Below are 20,588 nucleotides of genomic sequence, written 5' to 3' on the forward strand. Positions count from 1 at the left end.
TCAAGCGGCACTTACACAGCAATAACCTGCTCACCGATGCTCAATTTGGGTTCTGCCAGGGCCACTCAGCTCCAGATGTCATCACAACCTTGGTCCAAACATGGACAAAAGAGCTGAATTCAAGAGGTAAGGTGAGAGCGACTGCCCTTAACATCAAGGCAGCATTTGGCCGAGTATAGCATCAAGGAGTCATAGCAAAATTGAAGTCAATGGGAACCTGGGTTGGGAGGGTGGGTGGGGATTGGGCTGGTGGGGGAACTCTCCACTGGTTAGAGTTATACCTAGTACAAAGGAAGATGGTTGTGGTTGTTGGACGACAAATATCTTGGCCCCAGGGCATTGCTGAAGGAGTTCCTCAGGGTAGTGTCCTAGGCCCAACAATCTTCAGCTGCTTCATCAATGACCTTCCTTCTGTCATAAGGTCAGAAGTGGGGATGTTTGCTGATGATTGCAGTGTTCAGTACCAATCGTGACTCTTCATAAGAACTAGGAGCAGGACTAGGCAATTCAGCCCGTCGCGCCTGCTTCGCCATTCAATACGATCATGGCTGATCTCATCTTGGCCTCAACTCCACTTTCCTGCCCGTTCTCCATAACCCTTCAACCCATTTCTAATTAAAAATCTGTCTTGTCTCCTCCTTAAATTTACCCAATGTCCCGACATCCACCACACTCTGGGGAAGTGAATTCCACAGACTCACGATCCTTTGAGAGAAGTAATTTCTCCTCATCTCTGTTTTAAATCTACTACCCCTTATCCTAAAACTATGACCTCATTCTAGATCGCCCCACAAGAGGAAACATCCTCTCTATGTCTACTTTGTCCCTTTAATCATCATATATACCTCAATTAGATCTCCTCTCATTCTTCTAAACTCTAGAGAGTAAAGGCCTGCTCAATCTCTCTTCATAAGACAAGCCCCCCATCTCTGGAATCAATCTAGTGAACCTCCTCTGAACTGCCTCCAATGCAACTACATCCTTTCTCAAGTAAGGGGACCAAAACTGTACGCAATACTCCAGGTGGGGTCTCACTAATGCCTTGTACAGTTGCAGCAACACTTCCCTACTTTTATACTCTATTTCTTTAGCAATAAATGTCAAAATTCTATTTGCCTTCCTTATCACCTGCTGTACCTGCAAACTAGTTTTCTGCGATTCATGCACGAGGACACCCAGATACCTCTGCACCGAAGCACTTAGAAGTTTCTCTCCATTTAGATAATTTGCCTTTCTATTCTCCTGACCAAAATGGATAACCTCACACTTATATACTGACGCAGTCCGTGTCCACATGCAGAAATACCTGGACAACATTCAGGCTTGGTCTGATAAGTGGCAAGTAACATTCGCACAACACAAGTGCCAGGCAATGACCATCTCCAACAAGAGAGAATCTAACCGTCTCCCCTTGACATCCAACAGTATTGCCATCGCTGAATCTCCCACCATCAATATCCTGGGGGTTATCATTGACAGAAACTGAACTGGAGCAGCTATGTAAACACTGTGGCTATAAGAGCAGGTCAGAGGCTGAGAATTCTGTGGCGAGTAACTCACCTCCTGTCTCCCCAAAGCCCATCTACCATCTACAAGGCAGAAGTCAAGAGTGTGGTGGAATACTCTCCACTTGCCTGATTAATTGCTGCTCCAACAACACTCAAAAAGCTTGATCGGCACCCCATCCCCCACTTTAAATATTCACTCCCTCCACCACTGGCGATTAGTGGCAGAAGCATATACCATATACAAGATGTACTGCAGCAACTCACCAAGCCACCTTCGACATAACTCCTAAACCTGTGACCTCTACCACCTTGAAGGACAAGGCAGCAGATGCATGGGAACACCACCATCTGCAAGTTCTCCTCCAAGCTACACCTTCCTGACCTGGAACTATATCGCCGTTCCTTCACTGTCGCTGGGTCAAGAACCTGGAACTCCTGCCTAACAGCACTGTGGGTGTACCTACACCAGATGGATTGTAGTAGTTCAAGAAGGCAGCTCACCATCATCTTCTCAAGGGCAGTTAAGGATAGGCAACAAATGCTGGCCTTGCCTGTGATGCTCACATCCCATGGAATAATTTTTTTAAAACGCTAGTTTAATATTATCGGAGCTCACTGCCCATTCCCCGACCATGCTTGCTCTTTGTTTTCATCAGTGAACACTGGATCTTTGCTCAAATTTAGTTTCCAAAATCCTGGACTTCTCTGACTGTGTCTGGATGCTTCTCCACTGGACTGAAGACTCGGCTGCTGAGTCTCTGATTTGCTTCTCAGTTGCATAAGTTTTAAGGTAACTTTGTCTAGCCTACTTTACCCGACTGCTGCTGTTACTAAGGACTGTCCCACTGGCTTTTCAGCTTCAGCTACTGTCTGGTTCCTAGCCAGACATTCATTCTGCTGGGCTGTAGTCATTTCTCTGCTACCTGTGGTTCTTATAGTGACCTCCAATTTCGCCAGCATTTTTCTGCCCTGCGATTAACTTCTGGCTTTTCATTTCCATGGAAATAGCTGCACCTATGACTGTATGACACTGACCTGTGTGTTCTCCTAAACCATACCCTTATAACCAAATCACACTTTGGTCTGTCCCTGCTCCCCTGGTACCTTTTTCTCCTTTTGAGCATCCAACTTTGTTCCAACTTCTCATTTAAAATCCTCGTTCCCCACCACCCATCCAAGTTCCACTGCCAGTTTCTCACCAGGATATATGAACATATGAAAATGGTGGGCAGGAAAAGACCAGCTGGTCTACCCACATCACGATGGCTCAACCATCATAGCTAAAATACCTTCCTTGCCCCCTCCCTACACCCACCCTGCAGCCATGTAATCTCCTGGAAGAGGCAAAAAAAAACAGGGCCAATAAGAGAAAAACTACCTCTACGACCCCCTCAGACAATCAAAATATTACAGGCATCACATGGGCCAAGTGTAAACTATAAAGCCACTTAACTTCCACGTAATGCAATCTCTGTCCCAAACAGGAACTGGTCCAGTTCCCTCTTGAAGACATGAAGCACCCACCAAACCAGCCGGCAACACACTCCAAAGGCTCACTGCTCTCTGGGAAAAGAAGAACTGCCTAACATCCAGTTTATTCCTACTCTTATATAATTTAAAATCATGTCTCCTGGTCCAACTCAATCTGTTAAACTGAAATAATAGGCATCGAGCAACTTCTCTTCCTCGGTGATTTCAACCTCCATCTCAACTCATCATGATCTCGCTCCTCTGAGTTCACTGCCCTCCTACCTTTCTTAATCTCTCCCTCCAAATAAACTCTTCTATGCATATTTACAATCAACCCTTCAACCTTGCCATCTCATGTGGCCTCATAGATATGGCCAGCTCTGACCATTTCTTTCTATAACGCTCCACCCACATCCCCCTTTGCCCTCCTAACCCAACATCCTTCTGTGTTCACTCATGCAAAAACTTCCCCCAAGTCACACAGCTGCACTTTCAAGTTCTCAAAAGTCTAACCATTGCCCCTGCTTTAACCCAACATTTCTGCACAATCCCCACACCCTCACCTCCACTTTGAATACCCTATTAAAACCATTACTCTCACTCACCCTGGTTATTACCCCGGTATGGCCCTCATCTCTTTTCCCTTAAGTCCAAGGGAAACAGACTTGAATATTTATATTGGCGACTGGTTTACCTGCAGCTCCTCTTCTCCACTACAGTCTTCTTAAACCCTTCTCCCCTACTTCCTCCACCCTCACCTCCAACAAGTGCAGAGAGCTCATTGACTTCTTTGCCACTAAGAGTGAAATTATCCGTTGCCTCTGCCACTTCCCTCCCTTCCCTGGTCCACCGGGCCAAACTGCCTCTAAGGATTCCCCTTGCCCTCGCCCTCATCTCGCATATTTCTTTAATTTCTCTCTTATCTTCCGTCATGCCCTATCTGAGCTCATCTTGTCCTTGAGATCCACTTCCTGCTCCCTCGACCATAATCCCAACAAACAGCAGACTACCCAACTTCCTTTTGTGGCCCCCCCATGTTAGCTGATACAGTTAATAGTCCTTTTTCCTCAGGAACTGTCCCCCTCCCCTTCAAATCTGCCTTCACACCTCTCCTCAAATAACCCACTCTTGACCCTTCTGTCCTTGCAACGTACCGCCCCATTTGCAAACTCCATTTCCACTCCTAAGTCCTTGAATGTGTTGTCGCTTCTCAAACCATGCCCAAACTTCCTGCAACTCCATGCTTGAGTCCCTTCAATCAGATTTCTGCCCCTGCCACAATACTGAAATGACCCTTATCAAAGTCACAAATGACTATCTATGTGACTGGATTGTGGTAAACTATCCCCCACCCTCATCCTTCTCAGTCTATCCATAGCTTTGACATGGTTGACCACATCATCCTCCATCAACACCTCTCCACTGTCATGCAGCTGGATAGGACTCTCCTCGCCTGGTCTCATTCTTATCTATCAACTTGCAGCCAGAAAATTGCCTGCAGTGGCTTCTCTTCCCATTCCTGCACATTGCATTTGGTGCCCCCCAAGGATCTATCTTTGACTCCCTCCTATTTCTCATTTGCATGTTGCTCTTTGGTGAAATCATCTGAAAACACGTCTGGTTCCACATGTATGCTGATGACACCCAGCTCTACCTAACAACCACCTCTCTCAACTCCTCTACAGTTTCTGATTTGTCAGACTGCTTGTTCAACACCCTATACAGGATGGATAGACTAAGGATTGGGACGATCAAAGCTATCGTCTTCAGTACCCTCCATAAACTTCATTCCCTAGCCACCAACTCCAGCCCTCTTCCTGACAAATGTCCGTGGCTGAACCAGGTTGTTCGCAAACCTCGTGTCGTATTTGACCCCAAAATGAGTTTCTGACTGCCTACTTCCAACTCCCATAACATCACCCGACTTCACACCTGCCTCAGCTGTTCTAACATTGTCATCAATGCTTTATTTACCTCTAGACTTAACTATTCCAATACTCTGCTGGCCAGTCTTCCATCTTCCACTCTACATAAATTTAAGTTCATCCAAAATTCTTTTGCTCATGTCGCAAATCATACTAAGTCCAGTTCATCCCTGTGCTCGCTAAACTGCATCAGCTACCAGTCTGGCAATGCCTCAATTTTCAAATTCTTGCCCTTGTTTACAAATCCTTCCATGACCTTGTCCCTCTGTATCTCTCTAATCACCTCCAGGCCTACAACCCTCCGAGATCTCTGTGCTGCTTCAGTTCTGGCCTCCCGTGAATCCTGATTTTAATTGTTGCACCATTGACGGCTGTGTCTTCAGCTGCCTAGACCCTAACCTCTGGAACTCCCTCCCCCTTCACCTTTCTCTCCTCCTTTAAGATGTTCTTTAAAACTTACCTCTGACCAAACTTTTCGTCACCTGTCTTACAACCTCCTCATGGAGCTTGCTCTCATCGATTTGATAATGCTTCTGTGAAGTGCCTTGAGACGGTTTACTCTGTTAAAGGTGCTGTATAAATGCAAGTTATTGTTCTTAATGTTAGCCTGACTGGTCTATAGTTAGCTAGTTCAGCCTTTTCTCAATTTTTGAACAGAGGTGTTACATTGATGATCCTTCAGTCCTCCACCACAATTTAACAAAATAAATGTACAGTGTAAATGCTTCAGATAATGCAGTGTTCAAGCTAACTTGTGTCCTATATGTAATTATAGGGGAAACTAGTTTACCTTATTCAACCTTCCTCTAAACCTTTAAGTTATTCTTTGAGTGGAATAATTTTCTGAAATCTTTTCACTACTCATGGATGTAAACAACATTCAGCCTCTCATCACAGTATTCGCTGCTTCCCACAGGAATGTGGGTTGACCTCCAGGGTAGTGCAATTCAGAAGGATATTCTCTATCTCCTTATTGATATTTATGGATGCCTACTCCCAGTCTTCATGTGCTTAACTTTTGTTTGTAAGTCCTCTCCTGTTTATTGAAGTATGATCTTTGACTTTGCAGTACTATTACCCAGTTTTTAAGATCACGCCATGTCCCTGCTATAAACCTTTCACCTGTAAGGACTGATTCCACAGCTGGACATTCCTAGAGTGGAGTAATGCTTGTAGGGAGTCTTGGCAGGGAAAGGGCGTGTCCGCTATGCCTGATTTTCCATCTATTTACAGAGGATTATATTTGTCCCCTGACTGCGCATTCTGTTACTTCATTCATTTAATCTATTATGTGGCACCTTAATGAAGGCCTTTTGAAAATCCAGATAAATTGCATTTCCTGCATTACCAGTGTCTCTCTGTCACCTCCTCAAAAAATTCAATAAGGTTGGCCAAGTATGATTTTCCATTTTGAAATCCATGCTGACCATTCATTTAAAAAAAACCGATGTTAAGCTGACTGGTCTGTAATTCCCTGGTATGTTTTGTTCCCCCTTCATAAATATAGAAATTACTTTAGCTATCTGCCAGTTCTCTGGTGACTACACCTTTTTCTAATGAGTTATTAACTATGTGTAGTAATGGCTCTGCTATCTCTTTAGATTTTCTTAAAATGCGTGGATGCAATCCATCCAGACCAGGGACTTTATCCTCTTTGAGTTTGATTAGTTTATTCAACACATCCCCTTTATTTTAAATGCACTTATCTCATTACTTATCTCGTTATTCGATGTCATGTCGATCTGTTCTATCTCTCTCTGGTAAATACTGAAGTGAAATAATTATTTGATATGTCTGCCATCTCTCTATCGTTACTTGTGGTGCTATTCTATCTATCTTAATGGTCCTGTTCCCATCCCTTTATTTTTTTTATTGATGTGCCTGTAAAATATTTTACTATTTTATCTTAGTTTAATTTTTAAGTTCTTCTTTGCCTTCCTAATTGTGTTTCGACTTCTCTCCTAATCTCTTTGTATTCTCTCTTATCATGCACTCCTTTGCTTTCTATGTATTTAATGTATGCCTGTTTCCTCACCCTCAGTTGTTCCCTTATGTCTTTTTTCAGCCATGGAGTCCCTCTAGTGTTTAGTTTGTTCTTTCCTTTTGGAGGAATATAGTTTTCTGCACTCTATTGAACACTACTTTAAACGTTTCCCATTGTTGTTCTGCATCATTATTTGCCAATATTGTTGCCTATTTTATTTTCTGAAGTTCTGACCTCAGCCCCTCAAAATCAGCTTTTCTCTCATCTATTAACCTGGTTTTCGTCATACTTATGACCTTCTCTATTATCATCTTAAAGTGTGTTATGTTATGATCACTATTGCCTCAATATACCCCTATGTTTACTTTTCTTATCTGCTCTGTTTCATTCCCCATTACTAGATCCAATAGCAAATCTTCCCTTGTTGGGCTTTTTACATATTGGGTTAGAAAAGAGTCCTTTACACATTGTCGGAACTCCATTCCCTTATCTCTTTTACCTACCTCTTCTGTCCAATTAATTTCGGGGTAGTTGAAATCCCACTTTATTATTATTCTGTGTTTTTTACTCAATTCCCTAATTTGTCTGCATGTTTTTTCCTCCACCTCCCTTCCACTATTAAGTGGTCTGTAGACTACACCTATTGGTGTGATTAATCCTTTATTACCTTTTATCTCTATCCAGATGGATTCTATTTTTGTCTGGCTGATAGCTGCTTCCCTTTTTCCTACTATCATTATGTTATTCCTCATAAGCACAGCTACTCCACCTCCACTTTTTCCTATCTTTTCTAAATATGTTATATCCTGCAATGTTTAATTCCCAGTCCTGATTTTTCTGCAGCCATGTCTCAGTAATTCCTACTGTGTCTGGTTCCTCCCAATGTATGATAGCCTCTAGTTCCCCTGTTTATTAAGGACACTATGTGCCTTGCTGTACAGACATCTTAACTCACTTTTAATAGAATTTCCTCACACTTTATGTTTAACCATCTTTTTAGACTACTGTTGTATAACTCTCTTATTTTCTTGCCATCAATGCCCTCCCTTATTTTATTCTTTCCTATGCTCTTGTGCTTTGTTTGCATTTAAGCTGCTTACGTTTCTTGTAGATCCCTCCCCAAAGTCTTTGCCACCTCCCTATTTACCCTTTCCGTTGGGACATGGGTCCCATCCCGGTTCAGGTAGAGCCTATCCCATCGGTGCAACTCCTTCCATTCCAGGACTGGTGTTAGCGCCCCATGAAACGGAACCCCAGTTTCCCACACCATCCCTTAGTTAATTCTCCTGATCTGTCTGTCCTATGCCAACTTATTTAAAAGGATTAAAAGTCAAACACTTTGTGCCTGTGATTTCCAAGCCAGCTTTCCCTACAAGCACCAGTCGGGGTTGGGAGTAGCCAAACATCGAGACATGCTACCACCTTTATACTGGTGAGGCTGTTTTAATTTTATTACAAATGTTTGATGAAATCACCATTCTAGACACAGGCATTTTCAGGACTTTCATACTTGCAGAAGAAGTTATTATTATAAGCATTGAAATTTCTTAAGGAATTCTCCCAGACTTTATTAGGAACACTGCATCTTCGTGACGATCAGGAAATGACTTTTCAACTCTTCCCAAATGTAACTCTATTGTATTTATAACTTTAACTCATGAGAGTAAAAAAAATTCAACAACAATTTCTGGTGAAATAATAGCTCAGCTGTATAATGGAATAAACTGAGCTGTCAGAGAGTCCTATAATATCTTTTGATGATGCTATTTAATACTAGTTGCTGTGCTATGTTTCCGTCTTTGGATAATGCATGTGATGATCTGAAGCATCTGAATTATCTCTTGTGATCTCAGAGCTGCTGAACCAAATGGAAAAGTAGGCCAATGAATGGATAACTTATGGATACTAGATTACAATGATGTGTCTTAAAAGAGTTTGTATTTTTTTGGCTGATAATGGGCTAATGAACCTAAAACTTGTTTTCCAGTAAGGCTGGTATTGGTGAAATGTTTGAGGGTCACCAGGGTCCGGTGACTGGTATCAACTGCCACATGGCCGTGGGACAGATTGATTTCTCCCATCTTTTTGTCACCTCTTCGTTTGATTGGACAGTTAAATTGTGGACCACAAAGGTAAGAAACACTTGCATGTACCTAACACTTTTTGAGACTAGGATATATGTCATTCATGCATGATTCTTTTCTAAACTATAACTTCTTTCTAGGATATTATGCATCATAACTAGTGACTTCCACTTTTATTAGTTTTCAACTAATTCGAAAAACCAGAGGTTTATGCCAACTCTAAATTGTCAGGTGTTCAAACAATTCAGGATATTTAGTTTTTCTTGTACAAATAATGCTAACATTTTCCATCTCACTTATTCTGTGAAAAATGTGCTTTTGGAACTTGGTTCTTTTTGCTGGGATGTTTCACTCACTTTAGAGTGCAAAGATTTAACTTTAATAATACTCTATATCAGTGCTTCCTCGTCCTTCCCCTAATCCCAACTTTTTTAAATGATGAGTTTAATTTCAGAGTGATCCTGTTATCATCTCTTCAAATTTGAGATACTAACTTCTTCATACCTGAGTCATAAAAGTCACATCCGTGGGTTTCGTGTCAATGTGACATCAGTCTTAGTGCAGCTGTACAGATACGGACTGCATTATGTAACTTTACTAACTTTGTTTCAACTTTTCTTGATCTCTTCATGTGGTGGAAAAGAAGTCAGTTCAAGTGAGTGTAATCTTTGTCATCCTGCAAAGTCTTGTGCTGGGCGGGTGGGTGGGATGTAGAGATGAGGAAAGAAAAGTTGCCGACATCTTGGGGGTGGAGAAAAGATGCATGGAGCTGGCAAGAGGACTCCCAGGAGGCCAATAGAAGAAAGTCCCCGGAGCAGAAGTAAGTACTGTCCTACAAATATTTTTGATGAAAACCACTTCAGTAGTTTGAAATTGCTAAAGCATCTGTTGAAAATGAAAGAGGTGGAAGTCTGCAGTGTTTTTTTTTAAAGGGATATTTTACAGTCCAGAAATTGGGTTGTTTAACACCCATTTTCTCGTTGCTACGCTGCTTCCCAAATCCCCAAAATGGTGGGCAGTGGGCATGTACACTCACCAAATAATAGTGTGCCAATCGTCATATTGGGTAATGACAATAAAAACAAGAGGCGTCTTTTACCCACACCTTAAACAGGCATTAGGCCCTTTGTATGTACAAGAAGGAGGCCTAATGCCTGCTTGAGATTCTTACTGCAATGTAGGTTTGCCCCAAGGTGGCCATCATTGCACTCGTTAAAATCAAGCCTACAGAAAAAAAGGTAAGTAACTTAGCTGTAAACCACCCGTATGATTGTTGTCACTCCCTAGCCCCCAACCTGTGATCTCTCACCCTTGCCCAACTGGCTCCCCAACCTCCCACTTCCTCCACTTCCCTGCCAGTCCAACCTCCGGGCTTCCCAATCTTCCTCCGCCCTGGTCACCATTTGTCTTGCGCCCATTGGCCAACAATTGCTTCCCTCAGGCCTGTGATTTCTCCCCAACTCACCATACACATGTGGACTGCTTCCACACTGGCTGCAGCTCAACTGTCATCACTTACCTCTGTGGCCTCTCCCCCTGCACTGCCATTGATAAGTGAATGAGGTCAGAAGCCCAATATTTAGGGCTCTTTGCACTGTACCAGTCATGCGCATTACTCTGCATGTGCTCTTCTGACTCTCTAGGCTTACATCTCTCGTCCCCGTCCAAACTAGAGAAACTCATAAGCCCTTTAAGAGATGCAATATTTTCACTATTTACAAAGTATAGCCTTTAATCATCATTGCCTGACCTCTGCACCCCCCCCCCCCAAACCAAACTCGGTTCCTTCCAATACATGTGATCATGGCACATATACAACTGCTACCAATATATACAACTATGTCAGCATATTTACTGTGTTAGTTCACATTTCTATAAGTACTGTGTATGCAAATTGTAAAGCAATCGTGCTAACTTATGTAAACCCAGCATGCAATTCTGAAGAAAATAAAAATCAAAAAAGGCAGTTTCAGCAAATTTGTAATTTATGGAATTGCAATTGCCTTAAAAGTTGCCCCTTTGATCTGGAGTGATAATGCCTTTGAATTTTAGTACTTGTCTGCATTCAGTAGTTGTTGCCAATGTGGCAATATGTCATCACCACACTGTTTTCAGTACTTGGATGCCTAGTTGGCTGGATTCTAAGCTTTAAGGTCTGCAGTAATATAAGTGGAGTTTACACGATGAAGGGTACGTTTTGTTTGGTGGAACATATTGAAACTTTTTTTCAGGGACTGGTATTTTGGTTTGTATTTTGTCCAAATTATGACTCAGATTAAAGTACATCAGAGCACACGGATGAATTTATAATGGTAATTTGCTTCTTTCGTTGTTTTTTTTAAAGCCAAATAAGTGTGGCAATCTCCACAATCGTGCATTTGTGATCATAGAATGATACAGCACAGAAGGAGACCATTTGGCCCATCATGCCTGTTCCATCTCTTTGAAAGAGCTATTCAGTTCATCCCTTTTCTCTGCCCTTTCCCCATAACCCTGAAAATCTTTCTCCTTCAAGTATTTATCCAAGACCCTTTTGAAAGTTGTTATTGAATCTGCATTCACTGTCTTTTTAGGCAGTGCATTCCATGTCCTACAACTCACTGATGTTTTGTATTAGAAAGTTGTGCATACTATAAGAAAATGCTATTGCTAAAACAGTAGGTAACTTTTTAAAGTATTTGCAATGCCACAACAGTTTTAAAAATGACATTTTTGTGAAAAATATTCCTGTTTTGAGCAAGATCTGTTATAATACTGGTTATTCTCATAAATGGCTTAAGCATTTTACCAGCTTTAGTGATAGTTACTGGATTCCCACACTAAATGTGTAGTTTTTGAATCCCACTGTCAGTTGGGACAGGTTTAAGTCTTTATGGGAATATTTTGACAGATCTGGGGCATACTAGTCAGCGGACTGTCTTAAGTAGCAGAGTTTGCCATCTTAGGAATGAAAAAGCATCAGGAGAACCTGACCTCCTGCGTTGAGCGTTTTGTGATGGCCATTATGGAGCAGCATTGGCGACATATCCATAGTGTGTCTGACACTGGGAGAATCATAGCTGGAGGAGGACAGTGTGGAAGCAGAACTGGTTAGTGGAGGAGGAAATTTGCACGGGTGTTTTTTTTTACCACCATTTGAGGGGTTGAAGGGAGTTAAACCTTTAAAGAAACAATACTGGTATTGCTATCTGGCTAAGGTGAATTTTGTGACTTAATAAAATGAAATGTCCAAAATTAAAATCTCACTTCCAGTCTTTTTTTTGAGGCATGAGTTGCTAGACCTTACGAGAAAACAGATTAAGGCATTAGTAAAAGTATTGCTTATGTAGGAATTCCTCACCCACCCCTTTTCTCACTGGTTGACTAACTGACGCCCTAGTTGTTCAGGTATCTGTCAAAACACATTCTTTCCTTTCCTTTGCCAGATGCTTTGATTTTCTCGCATCAGAAAACCAGACTGATCATCATCTCTTTGTTGTTTGACTCATTTATCAAACTCAATTATGAAGAATGCATTGCCTTAAAGAAAAAAACCACAGGCATGTAATCAGTTTGTCTTATCTTCAGACTGAATTTATTACAAACATACTTTTGAACATTTGGACATTTTTAATCTGAGTGCTCTGTGTGTACCAAATTGTAGTGTTTCTCCTGTGCTGTAACTTCTGTTGATAAAGGAATTGTGTTGTTACTGACCAGTTGGATATTTACAAAACCTGTGGAAGAGACTGGTCATCACTGGTCAGTAGCAGTTAGGATAAAGAACAATAATTTGCCTGAATTTATCTGGGACAGGAGATGGAGCTTCATGTTTGTTAATGGTAACAAAAGAATAGAAGTACAAGTAATTCCAATGTGCATTTAAAGTAAAATTATTTTATCGTGGGACAATTTTATTTTTAAGAAGTACATTTGATGCTGTAAATCTTAATAATGTTTCCCAATGTGTCTCAAAGCAAGCCTGATTGTTGTGAGGTTGTATTTGCAACCAATGACTGAGACCATGTTTAAAATATTTTTACTTAGCAATGTCAGTAATACATTAGTAGCGAACTTGCGTCTCAACTCCTAATAAAGAGCATAGTAATATGCCTACAAAAACCTTTTAAATGCTTTGTAAATGCACTGAGCATGAGGCAGTAATATCTACACTTAATAAGAATGTCACCCAAACAGACAGTTTTTCATTAATTTATTTTAATAAGAATTAATTTTATGTTCTGTCCTTTCTGACTGCCTTCACATACAATTCCAAATGTGACATTGCTCAGTTTTTTGAATGATGGCTCATGTGATTTGTGATTTGTCAATCAAAATGAAGATAAAATTAAAATATTGCTGTGTAACACTATTTATTCAAGATGTTTAGAACTTTCTGTCCCCAGTTGAGGCGGCGCAGTGGTTAGCACCGCAGCCTCACAGCTCCAGGGACACGGGTTCGATTCTGGGTACTGCCTGTGCAGAGTTTGCAAGTTCTCCCTGTGTCTGTGTGGGTTTTCACCGGGTGCTCCGGTTTCCTCCCACATCCAAAAGACTTGCAGGTGATAGGTAAATTGGCTGTTGTAAATTGCCCCTAGTGTTGGGAGGTGATAGGGAATATGGGATTACTGTAGGGTTAGTATAAATGGGTGGTTGTTGGTCGGCACAGACTCGGTGGGCCGAAGGGCCTGTTTCAGTGCTGTATCTCTAAATTAAAAAAATAAAATTAAATTTTAAAAAAAGCCAATGTGAGAAGCTAATAAAATGTATTATTTCTGACTTGTGTGTTGCTTTGCAATGCAACTTGTTTTGCATCTGACACACGAAATACCATCACACCATGACTTGATATGATCCGTTGGGTGTTTTTACGCGACTGGGATAAGTGCTCATAATATATGGAGTTTGAGCCATTTACTGTTTATTCCTTCAAAAATTTAAAACAGTACTTCTGATGTAAAAGCAATTCATACTGACTTTAAAGTGAAGCATGTGTTGTGCTGTGATTTCTTTTGTATGAGGATGGTGTGGCAGAGGCTGTTGGAAAGCCAGAAAGGATAAATTTAATCTGAGGCACTGCACAGCAATTAAAGCCCGTGACAATCTATGTAAATATTGGTTCGGGAAAAGTGTGGAGTTTATACTATCACTAAAATGAAGAAGAATAATGTATTTAACTCCAAAAAGCTTTCACATATTACGAGGCAGGAGCAGCGGGGTACGAGAGGAGGAGAAGCACTTTTCATTTAAATGTCTTGAGAGAAGATGACAGCTAATGGCAGTAGCCGGTATGTTGATCTGTGAAGTTAAGCATTTTGTCTTTGATGTTGTCCAGTTTGTCCTTGCAGCTATCCACATTGTAGATGAAATGTCTGGAGTTGAGATAAGCAAAGGAGGTCATGTGGCCCCCAGGGAAACCGTTCACATCAGTTACTGCTGCATAGACTTTTTTCACTAGATGGCACTCTGTATCTATAATGGCAGGCTATTATCTGAAAGCCTGCAGTTAAATTCTACTGCCTGGTTCACTTAGAGCATCCCATAATCCTTGGTAGGTTGACCACAGTTTGATTCATTTGGACAAGTAACCTCCTACTTGTCGTGAATGAATTGTGAGCTAAAGGTCTATACATCTACCTGTCTGGGGAATGCTCATATAGTCCTTTATGGTATTCATTTTTTTATTTATCTTACTGGACAGCTGTTGTATTGAAGTTATAGCACACCTTTGCAGACTTTCATCTCATTCGTTTATGACACTTTTGAAAATGTGCAAAGTTTTTAATTAGACTTGCCAGACAGCCTCAGGCAGCACTAGCGCCACAAAGTCTTCTTGCTCTCTCCGCCTTACAGCACAACAAGCCTCTCTACTCCTTTGAAGACAATGCAGACTATGTCTACGACGTCATGTGGTCACCAGTGCATCCTGCACTATTTGCCTGTGTGGATGGGATGGGGCGATTAGACCTCTGGAACCTCAATAATGACACCGAGGTGAGGAAGAAGTTAACTTTTTCAGATTTAACCACTTGTTTTTTTTAATAAGTTTGAAAATATTAAAGCTATTCCAGTCAGTGAATGCTAGTGAAGGTCCTTCTGTACAACATTCTTTGCCTGTTAATTTTCAGCACAGAACTTCACTGAATTATGGAAAATGAAAAACAATTTGACCCTAATCTTATCTGAACAAAATTATTTGGAAAAATATTTAAATTAGAGTCTGTAGCTTGAATTCCTATCATATATTTAAAATTATGCATTGCATTATAATCTCTCAGCATTTTCCAAATTCACAATTAGGTTTGTTAACTTGTAAGATACAAAAATCTAATGGATATTTACACAACCATGCCTGAATTAATTCTTCATGTAATGCTGTTTTTTGGGTCACAAGAAAACAAGTAGTTCGTTATTAAACCCAATATTTTTTCACTTTTCATTATATATAATTTACACATTTTGATTTTTTTTTTAATGTCACATCAGCTATAAATAAAAATGTGGGCAAGTCATTTCAAGCTGGACGTCAACGGACTGGAGACAAAAAAATATCTTTTGAAGTGTCCACAGCAGGAAACAGTGCAGTCTTTTTAATTATGAACCACACAGCTGCAGGATATGAGTGGGAAAGGTTTTTTTCTACATCAGCTATGTTTTAGGAGGAGGTTACAGTACTGTCAGGTATATTTTGTGTAATGTGCCACTCTCCCAAATGTAGATTAAAATAAGCATGCAGAAGTTCAGTTTGGTCATCTCTTGTTTTGGTAAAATCTTCCCTAGTGATACATTTCTGTTTAAATATTTAACCTTTTCAGTTCCAGAGTCGTACTGCAGAATTCCTTTAACCTTCCACTCCATATATTTGAAATTCAGTTAGCTGAAAAATGATACCAGTTTTGTTGTCAGTCATCTCAGTCAGACTCAACTATAATTTTAATCCTATTTACACAAAATGAATAATAATTTGAATATTGTAAAAATAATACTAATGCTTTAAAATCCTGGAACTCACTATGTGTTGAGTATAGAACTGTTTCTGTAGAAGTTAGAGCTTCTGGTGTTGTGGTTCATACACTATTTGTATTGTAAGTTTGAATCCACAACACCAACAGCAACTTCAAAATAACTGAATGTGTACAAGATTGCAATGTTTAAAAGTCAATTCTAGCCATCATACCTTCCCTGAAGATGGGGTACAGGCTGGTATTGGGAAAACAGCATTGCTAAATTTCATGCCAACAGCAGCATTTATAATTGCTGTTACAGCTGCTGCTTCTCATGGGGGAACCTAGTGAGAAACACCTTGAAGTGGTTCTCTGCTGCACTACAGATGATCGTACTAATTACGTTATAGAGGTGCCCCCAAAATTGATGATGAGCCTGTATCAAATATTAATTTTAACTAGTACATGTGTTTTGTTATCTGGATTGATGATTATTGCTGTTGCAGTTAAATGGTTTATATTTAGTGTTTTAAACTAACCAAGCCTATGATAATTAATTTTATAAATAAGGATTGCCTTGTTGGATAAGTTTTTTCCTCAGTAGATTTGCACCAGGGAGTAAGTTGGATGTTGATTTATGGTGTCCACCCAAGTCATGTCTATCCAATTTAAAATTCACCTATTTCAGTTTGCAATGAAATGAATAATTTCTATAGTAGTTGTTGACCTTCATGGCAACTTGAGGATATTATAATAGGCCTGAAAGAAATAAGGGCATGTGAAAGCTGCACACCATCATTAATATATAAATTGGCCAGCAAATGTAGGGGTTAAGAGAGACGCCATGAGTTGCGAATCTCCAGAAGTTGCTGGTTGGTTTATGCTGCTTTGCCAGTTGATCCATAGAAACAGCATCTTGTCTTAAGCCTTCCTATTACTTTTAAGAACTTGCTGGATTTGCACATTAGTTGTGCATTAAACTCACCACAGAAAGTTAGACTTAGTAATTAATAAGGTAAATACCTATTTAACATGATAATTGTTAATGCCTGTCAATCAACTTCTCTGGCCCAAAAAGTGAAAAGTATAAACTGAAGTCTCATTCCTTTAGGTAGTGAATTCTTGGAGGTTTTAAAGTGTTATTTTTTAATGTTACATTTTTTCTTTAGATCAAGAGAGAGAGAGAGAGAAAAAAGACAATGGCCGGAATTTTACGGAGGGCGGACGGGAGCCAGCCACCGACGTAAAATTCGGTGGCGAGCCCGCTTCCGCCTCGCCTGGGGATCCGTTCTGTATTTTACGGGTCCCAAGGTTTTAATTGTTCCGAGGCAGGACTTCCACCCGCTTGAGAGAGGAAGTCCTGCCTCATTGAGTTGCTAGCAGCTCTTAGTCCCAGCAGCACCACCGGAAGTGGTGGCCACTGTTGGTTCTGCAGCCCAGCTGCAGATAGAAGAAGACGTGGAGCCAGGAGCAAAGGTAAGTTTTGGTTGCCTCACTGGGGGTAATCGGTCGGGGCCCAACGAGACAAGGGTGGTCGGTAGGGGGGGCGTGTTGGGTGTGGTTGGGGTGGTGGAGGCGACCGTCCATCGGGCACCCTGTGCCTGATGATCAGGGCCCCCCCCCAGGGACGATCGGCAGCCGCCTGGTTTTCCCAGGTGGCTTTTCCTGGCTCCAGGACGTCCGCTTGCCACACGTAAAGTCCACGTGGAGGTGGGTGAAGGCCCTTATGTGGTCGTTAAGTGGCAATTTAAGGGCTTCGATTGGCCTGGGGCGGGCGGGCTGTTTTTTGCCTGCCCCTCGCCCTGCGTAAAGGGTAGCGGAGGTGGGAGCGGATCAGGAAAGCCTCCCAGAGCCTCCCACTCCATTTTACGCCACATCCCGCATTGCAGTCAATGTGTGTTAGGTACACCTACAGTGCTATTATGTAGGGAATTCCAAGATGTTGACCAAGTGACAATGGAAAGAATAGTGAAGTTTTTTCTTGTCAGGATGAAGGAACAGCAATATATTTCCAAGTTAGGATGGTGTGTGACTTGGAGAGGAACTTACAGATGGTAGTGTTCTGAAGCACCTGCTGCCTTTGACCTTCTAGGCCATAGAGGCCACAGGTTTGGGAGGTGCTGTCAAGGAAACCTTGACAAGTTGCTTCAGTGCATCTTTTAGTTGGTTCACACTGCAGCCACGTTGAACTGGTGGTGGAGAGAGTGAATGTTTAAGGTGGTGAATAGGGTGCAGATCAAGTGGGCTGCTTTGTCCTGGGTGGTGTTGAGTTTCTTGAGTGTTGTTGCATTCATCCAGGCAAGTGGAGAGTATACCATCACACTGCTAATTTGTAGATGGTGGACAGGCTTTGGGGATTCAGGAGGTGAGTTACTCACTGCAGAATTCCCAGCCTCTGATCTGCTCTTGTAGCCCCAGTATTTATATGGCTGGTTCAGTTAAGTTTTTGGTCAATGTTGACCCCAGAATGTTGTTGATGGGGAATTTGGCGATGGTAACGCTGTTGAACATAAGGGGAGATGGTTAGATTCTCTCTTGTTGGAGATGGTCATTGCCTGGTACTTGAGCGACATGAATGTTACTTGCCACTTATCAGCCCAAGCCTGAATATTGTCCAGGTCTTGCTGCATATGGGCACAGATTGCTTCATTATCTGAGGAGTTGCAAATGGAACCAAATACTGTGCAATCAACGGCGAACATCCCCATTCCAGACCTTATAGAATCATAGAATGGCTACAGCAGAGAAGGAGAAAAGGACATCTTTGTGTCCTGGCTCTTTGCAAGAGCAACTCAGCTAGTCCCACTCTCCACCTTATCCACATAGTCCTGCAAATTTTTTCTCTTCAGATAATTATCCAGTTGCCTTTCGAAAGCCATGATTGAATCTGCCTCCAACACACTCTTAGGCAGTGCATTCCAAATCCTAACCACTCGCAGCGTAAAAAAGTTGTTCCTCATGTCGATTTTTGTTCTTTTGCTATTCACCTTAAATCTGTGTCCTCTGGTTCGCGACCCTTCTGCCTATGGGAACGGTTTCTCCCTATCTACTCTGTCCAGACCACTCGTGATGTTGAACACCTCTATAAAATCTCCTTTCAACCTTCTCTTCTCTAAAGAGAACAGCCCCAGCTTCTTTAATCTATCCACATAACTTAAGTACCTCATCCCTGGAACCATTCTCATGAATCTTTTTGCATGCTTTCCAATGCCTTTGCATCCTTCCTAAAGTGTGGTGCTCAGAATTGGACGCAATACTCCAATTGAGGCAGAACCGGTGTCTTCTAAAGGTTCACCGTAGCTTCTTTGCTTTTGTACTCTGTACCTCTATTTATAAAGTCCAGGACGCCGTATGCCTTGTTAGCCACTTTCTCAACCTGCCCTGTCACCTTCAACGATTTGAGCACATACACCTCCAGGTCCCTCTGCTGTTGCACACCTTTTAGAATTGTATCCTTGGTTTTAAATTGCCTCTCCTCATTCTTCCTACCAAAATGTATCACTTCACATTTCAGTACATTAAATTTCATCAGCCATGTATCTGCCCAATACCACCAGCCACTCACTGTTTCCTGTCACTCAGCCAAATTCTTATCCATCCGACCACTGTCCCTTTTATTCCATGGTCTTTGACTTTGTTGCCAAACCTGTTAAGTGGCACTTTATCAAACACCTTTTAGAAATCCACATGCACCACATCAAACGCATTACCCTCATCAACCCTCTCTGTTACCTCATCAGAAACTCAATCAAGTTAGTTAAACACAATTTGCCTTTAACAAATCCCCGCTGGCTTTCCTTAATTAATCCACATTTGTCCAAGTGACTGATAATTTTGTCCCAGTTTATTGTTTCTAAAAGCTTTCCTACCAGCAAGACTAAACTGACTGGATGGAGGGAAGGTCATTGATGAAGCAGCTGAAGATGGTTGGGCCTAGGACACTGCCTTGAGGAAATCCTGGGGCTGAGATGATTGGCCTCCAACAACCACAACCAAGCTCCAGCCCATTATCTTGGCTATTAGTCCAAACACATGTTTGTTGCCATTTGGAAATTCTCACTATGATGAGAAGGGTCCACTTTACCCTCCCCCAGTGGGAGCAAGATAACATGTTGCTTCTCTTTCATTACCATCATATTAAAGCAAACATGTTTTTGCATCCCGCTAATATAAATATCAGAATAACCATTGTTTATCTCTCAAAGAAATCTTACAAAGTTATTCTGAAAGCATCCTACAGTGTTACATGTCAATCCCATGGAGATCATTATTGCCTTTAGAAGTATAGTCAGGGAGCAAAAAACTGCAAAAAGTACTCTGTAAATGTCATGAAAGTACCACATTGATATATAGAAAGGAAAATATAATTCTTATCCCATTTCTGATCTTCAAGGTGGCTGAGGCTTACCAGAGTCAAATATTTTTTTGATGCTGCGTGTTTTACAAAATATCTGACTTTTGCCATTTTATAGGGTATGTTATCCTCCCCTCTCCCGTCCGTGCCCTCATTTTGCCAGAACATGCACCTGTGGGAAAATCACTTGGGCCTTTGCCTAACTTGTCCTTGAGCCAGCTAAGAAGAGCTGTAGAATAGTGGCATGATGGCTGCCATACTTTCTCTCCAGTTTTCCCTTTTCCATCTGCGCCTGTTTCATGTGAGTGATCAAACCCACCACTCACCAAATCATGGCTCA

General features: G+C 41.5%; 1 protein-coding gene across 4 annotated transcripts in view; it reads left to right on the top strand.

Annotated features, from left to right (window-relative positions):
* The window catches only part of dync1i1a (dynein cytoplasmic 1 intermediate chain 1a), a 533,829-nt gene that overhangs the window by 492,869 nt on the left and 20,372 nt on the right, over positions 1-20,588 (top strand). For 3 of the 4 annotated variants that reach the window (XM_068009827.1, XM_068009830.1, XM_068009828.1), the window contains exons 14-15: positions 8,875-9,019; positions 14,804-14,944. In XM_068009827.1, coding sequence (XP_067865928.1) covers positions 8,875-9,019; positions 14,804-14,944 — 286 coding nt within the window. The remainder of the gene's footprint in view (positions 1-8,874; positions 9,020-14,803; positions 14,945-20,588) is intronic. The other variant, XM_068009839.1, reaches the window with a different exon arrangement.

Source organism: Heterodontus francisci, chromosome 2 (assembly GCF_036365525.1).
Source record: "Heterodontus francisci isolate sHetFra1 chromosome 2, sHetFra1.hap1, whole genome shotgun sequence".
In the NCBI taxonomy this organism is placed as follows: Eukaryota; Metazoa; Chordata; class Chondrichthyes; order Heterodontiformes; family Heterodontidae; genus Heterodontus; species Heterodontus francisci.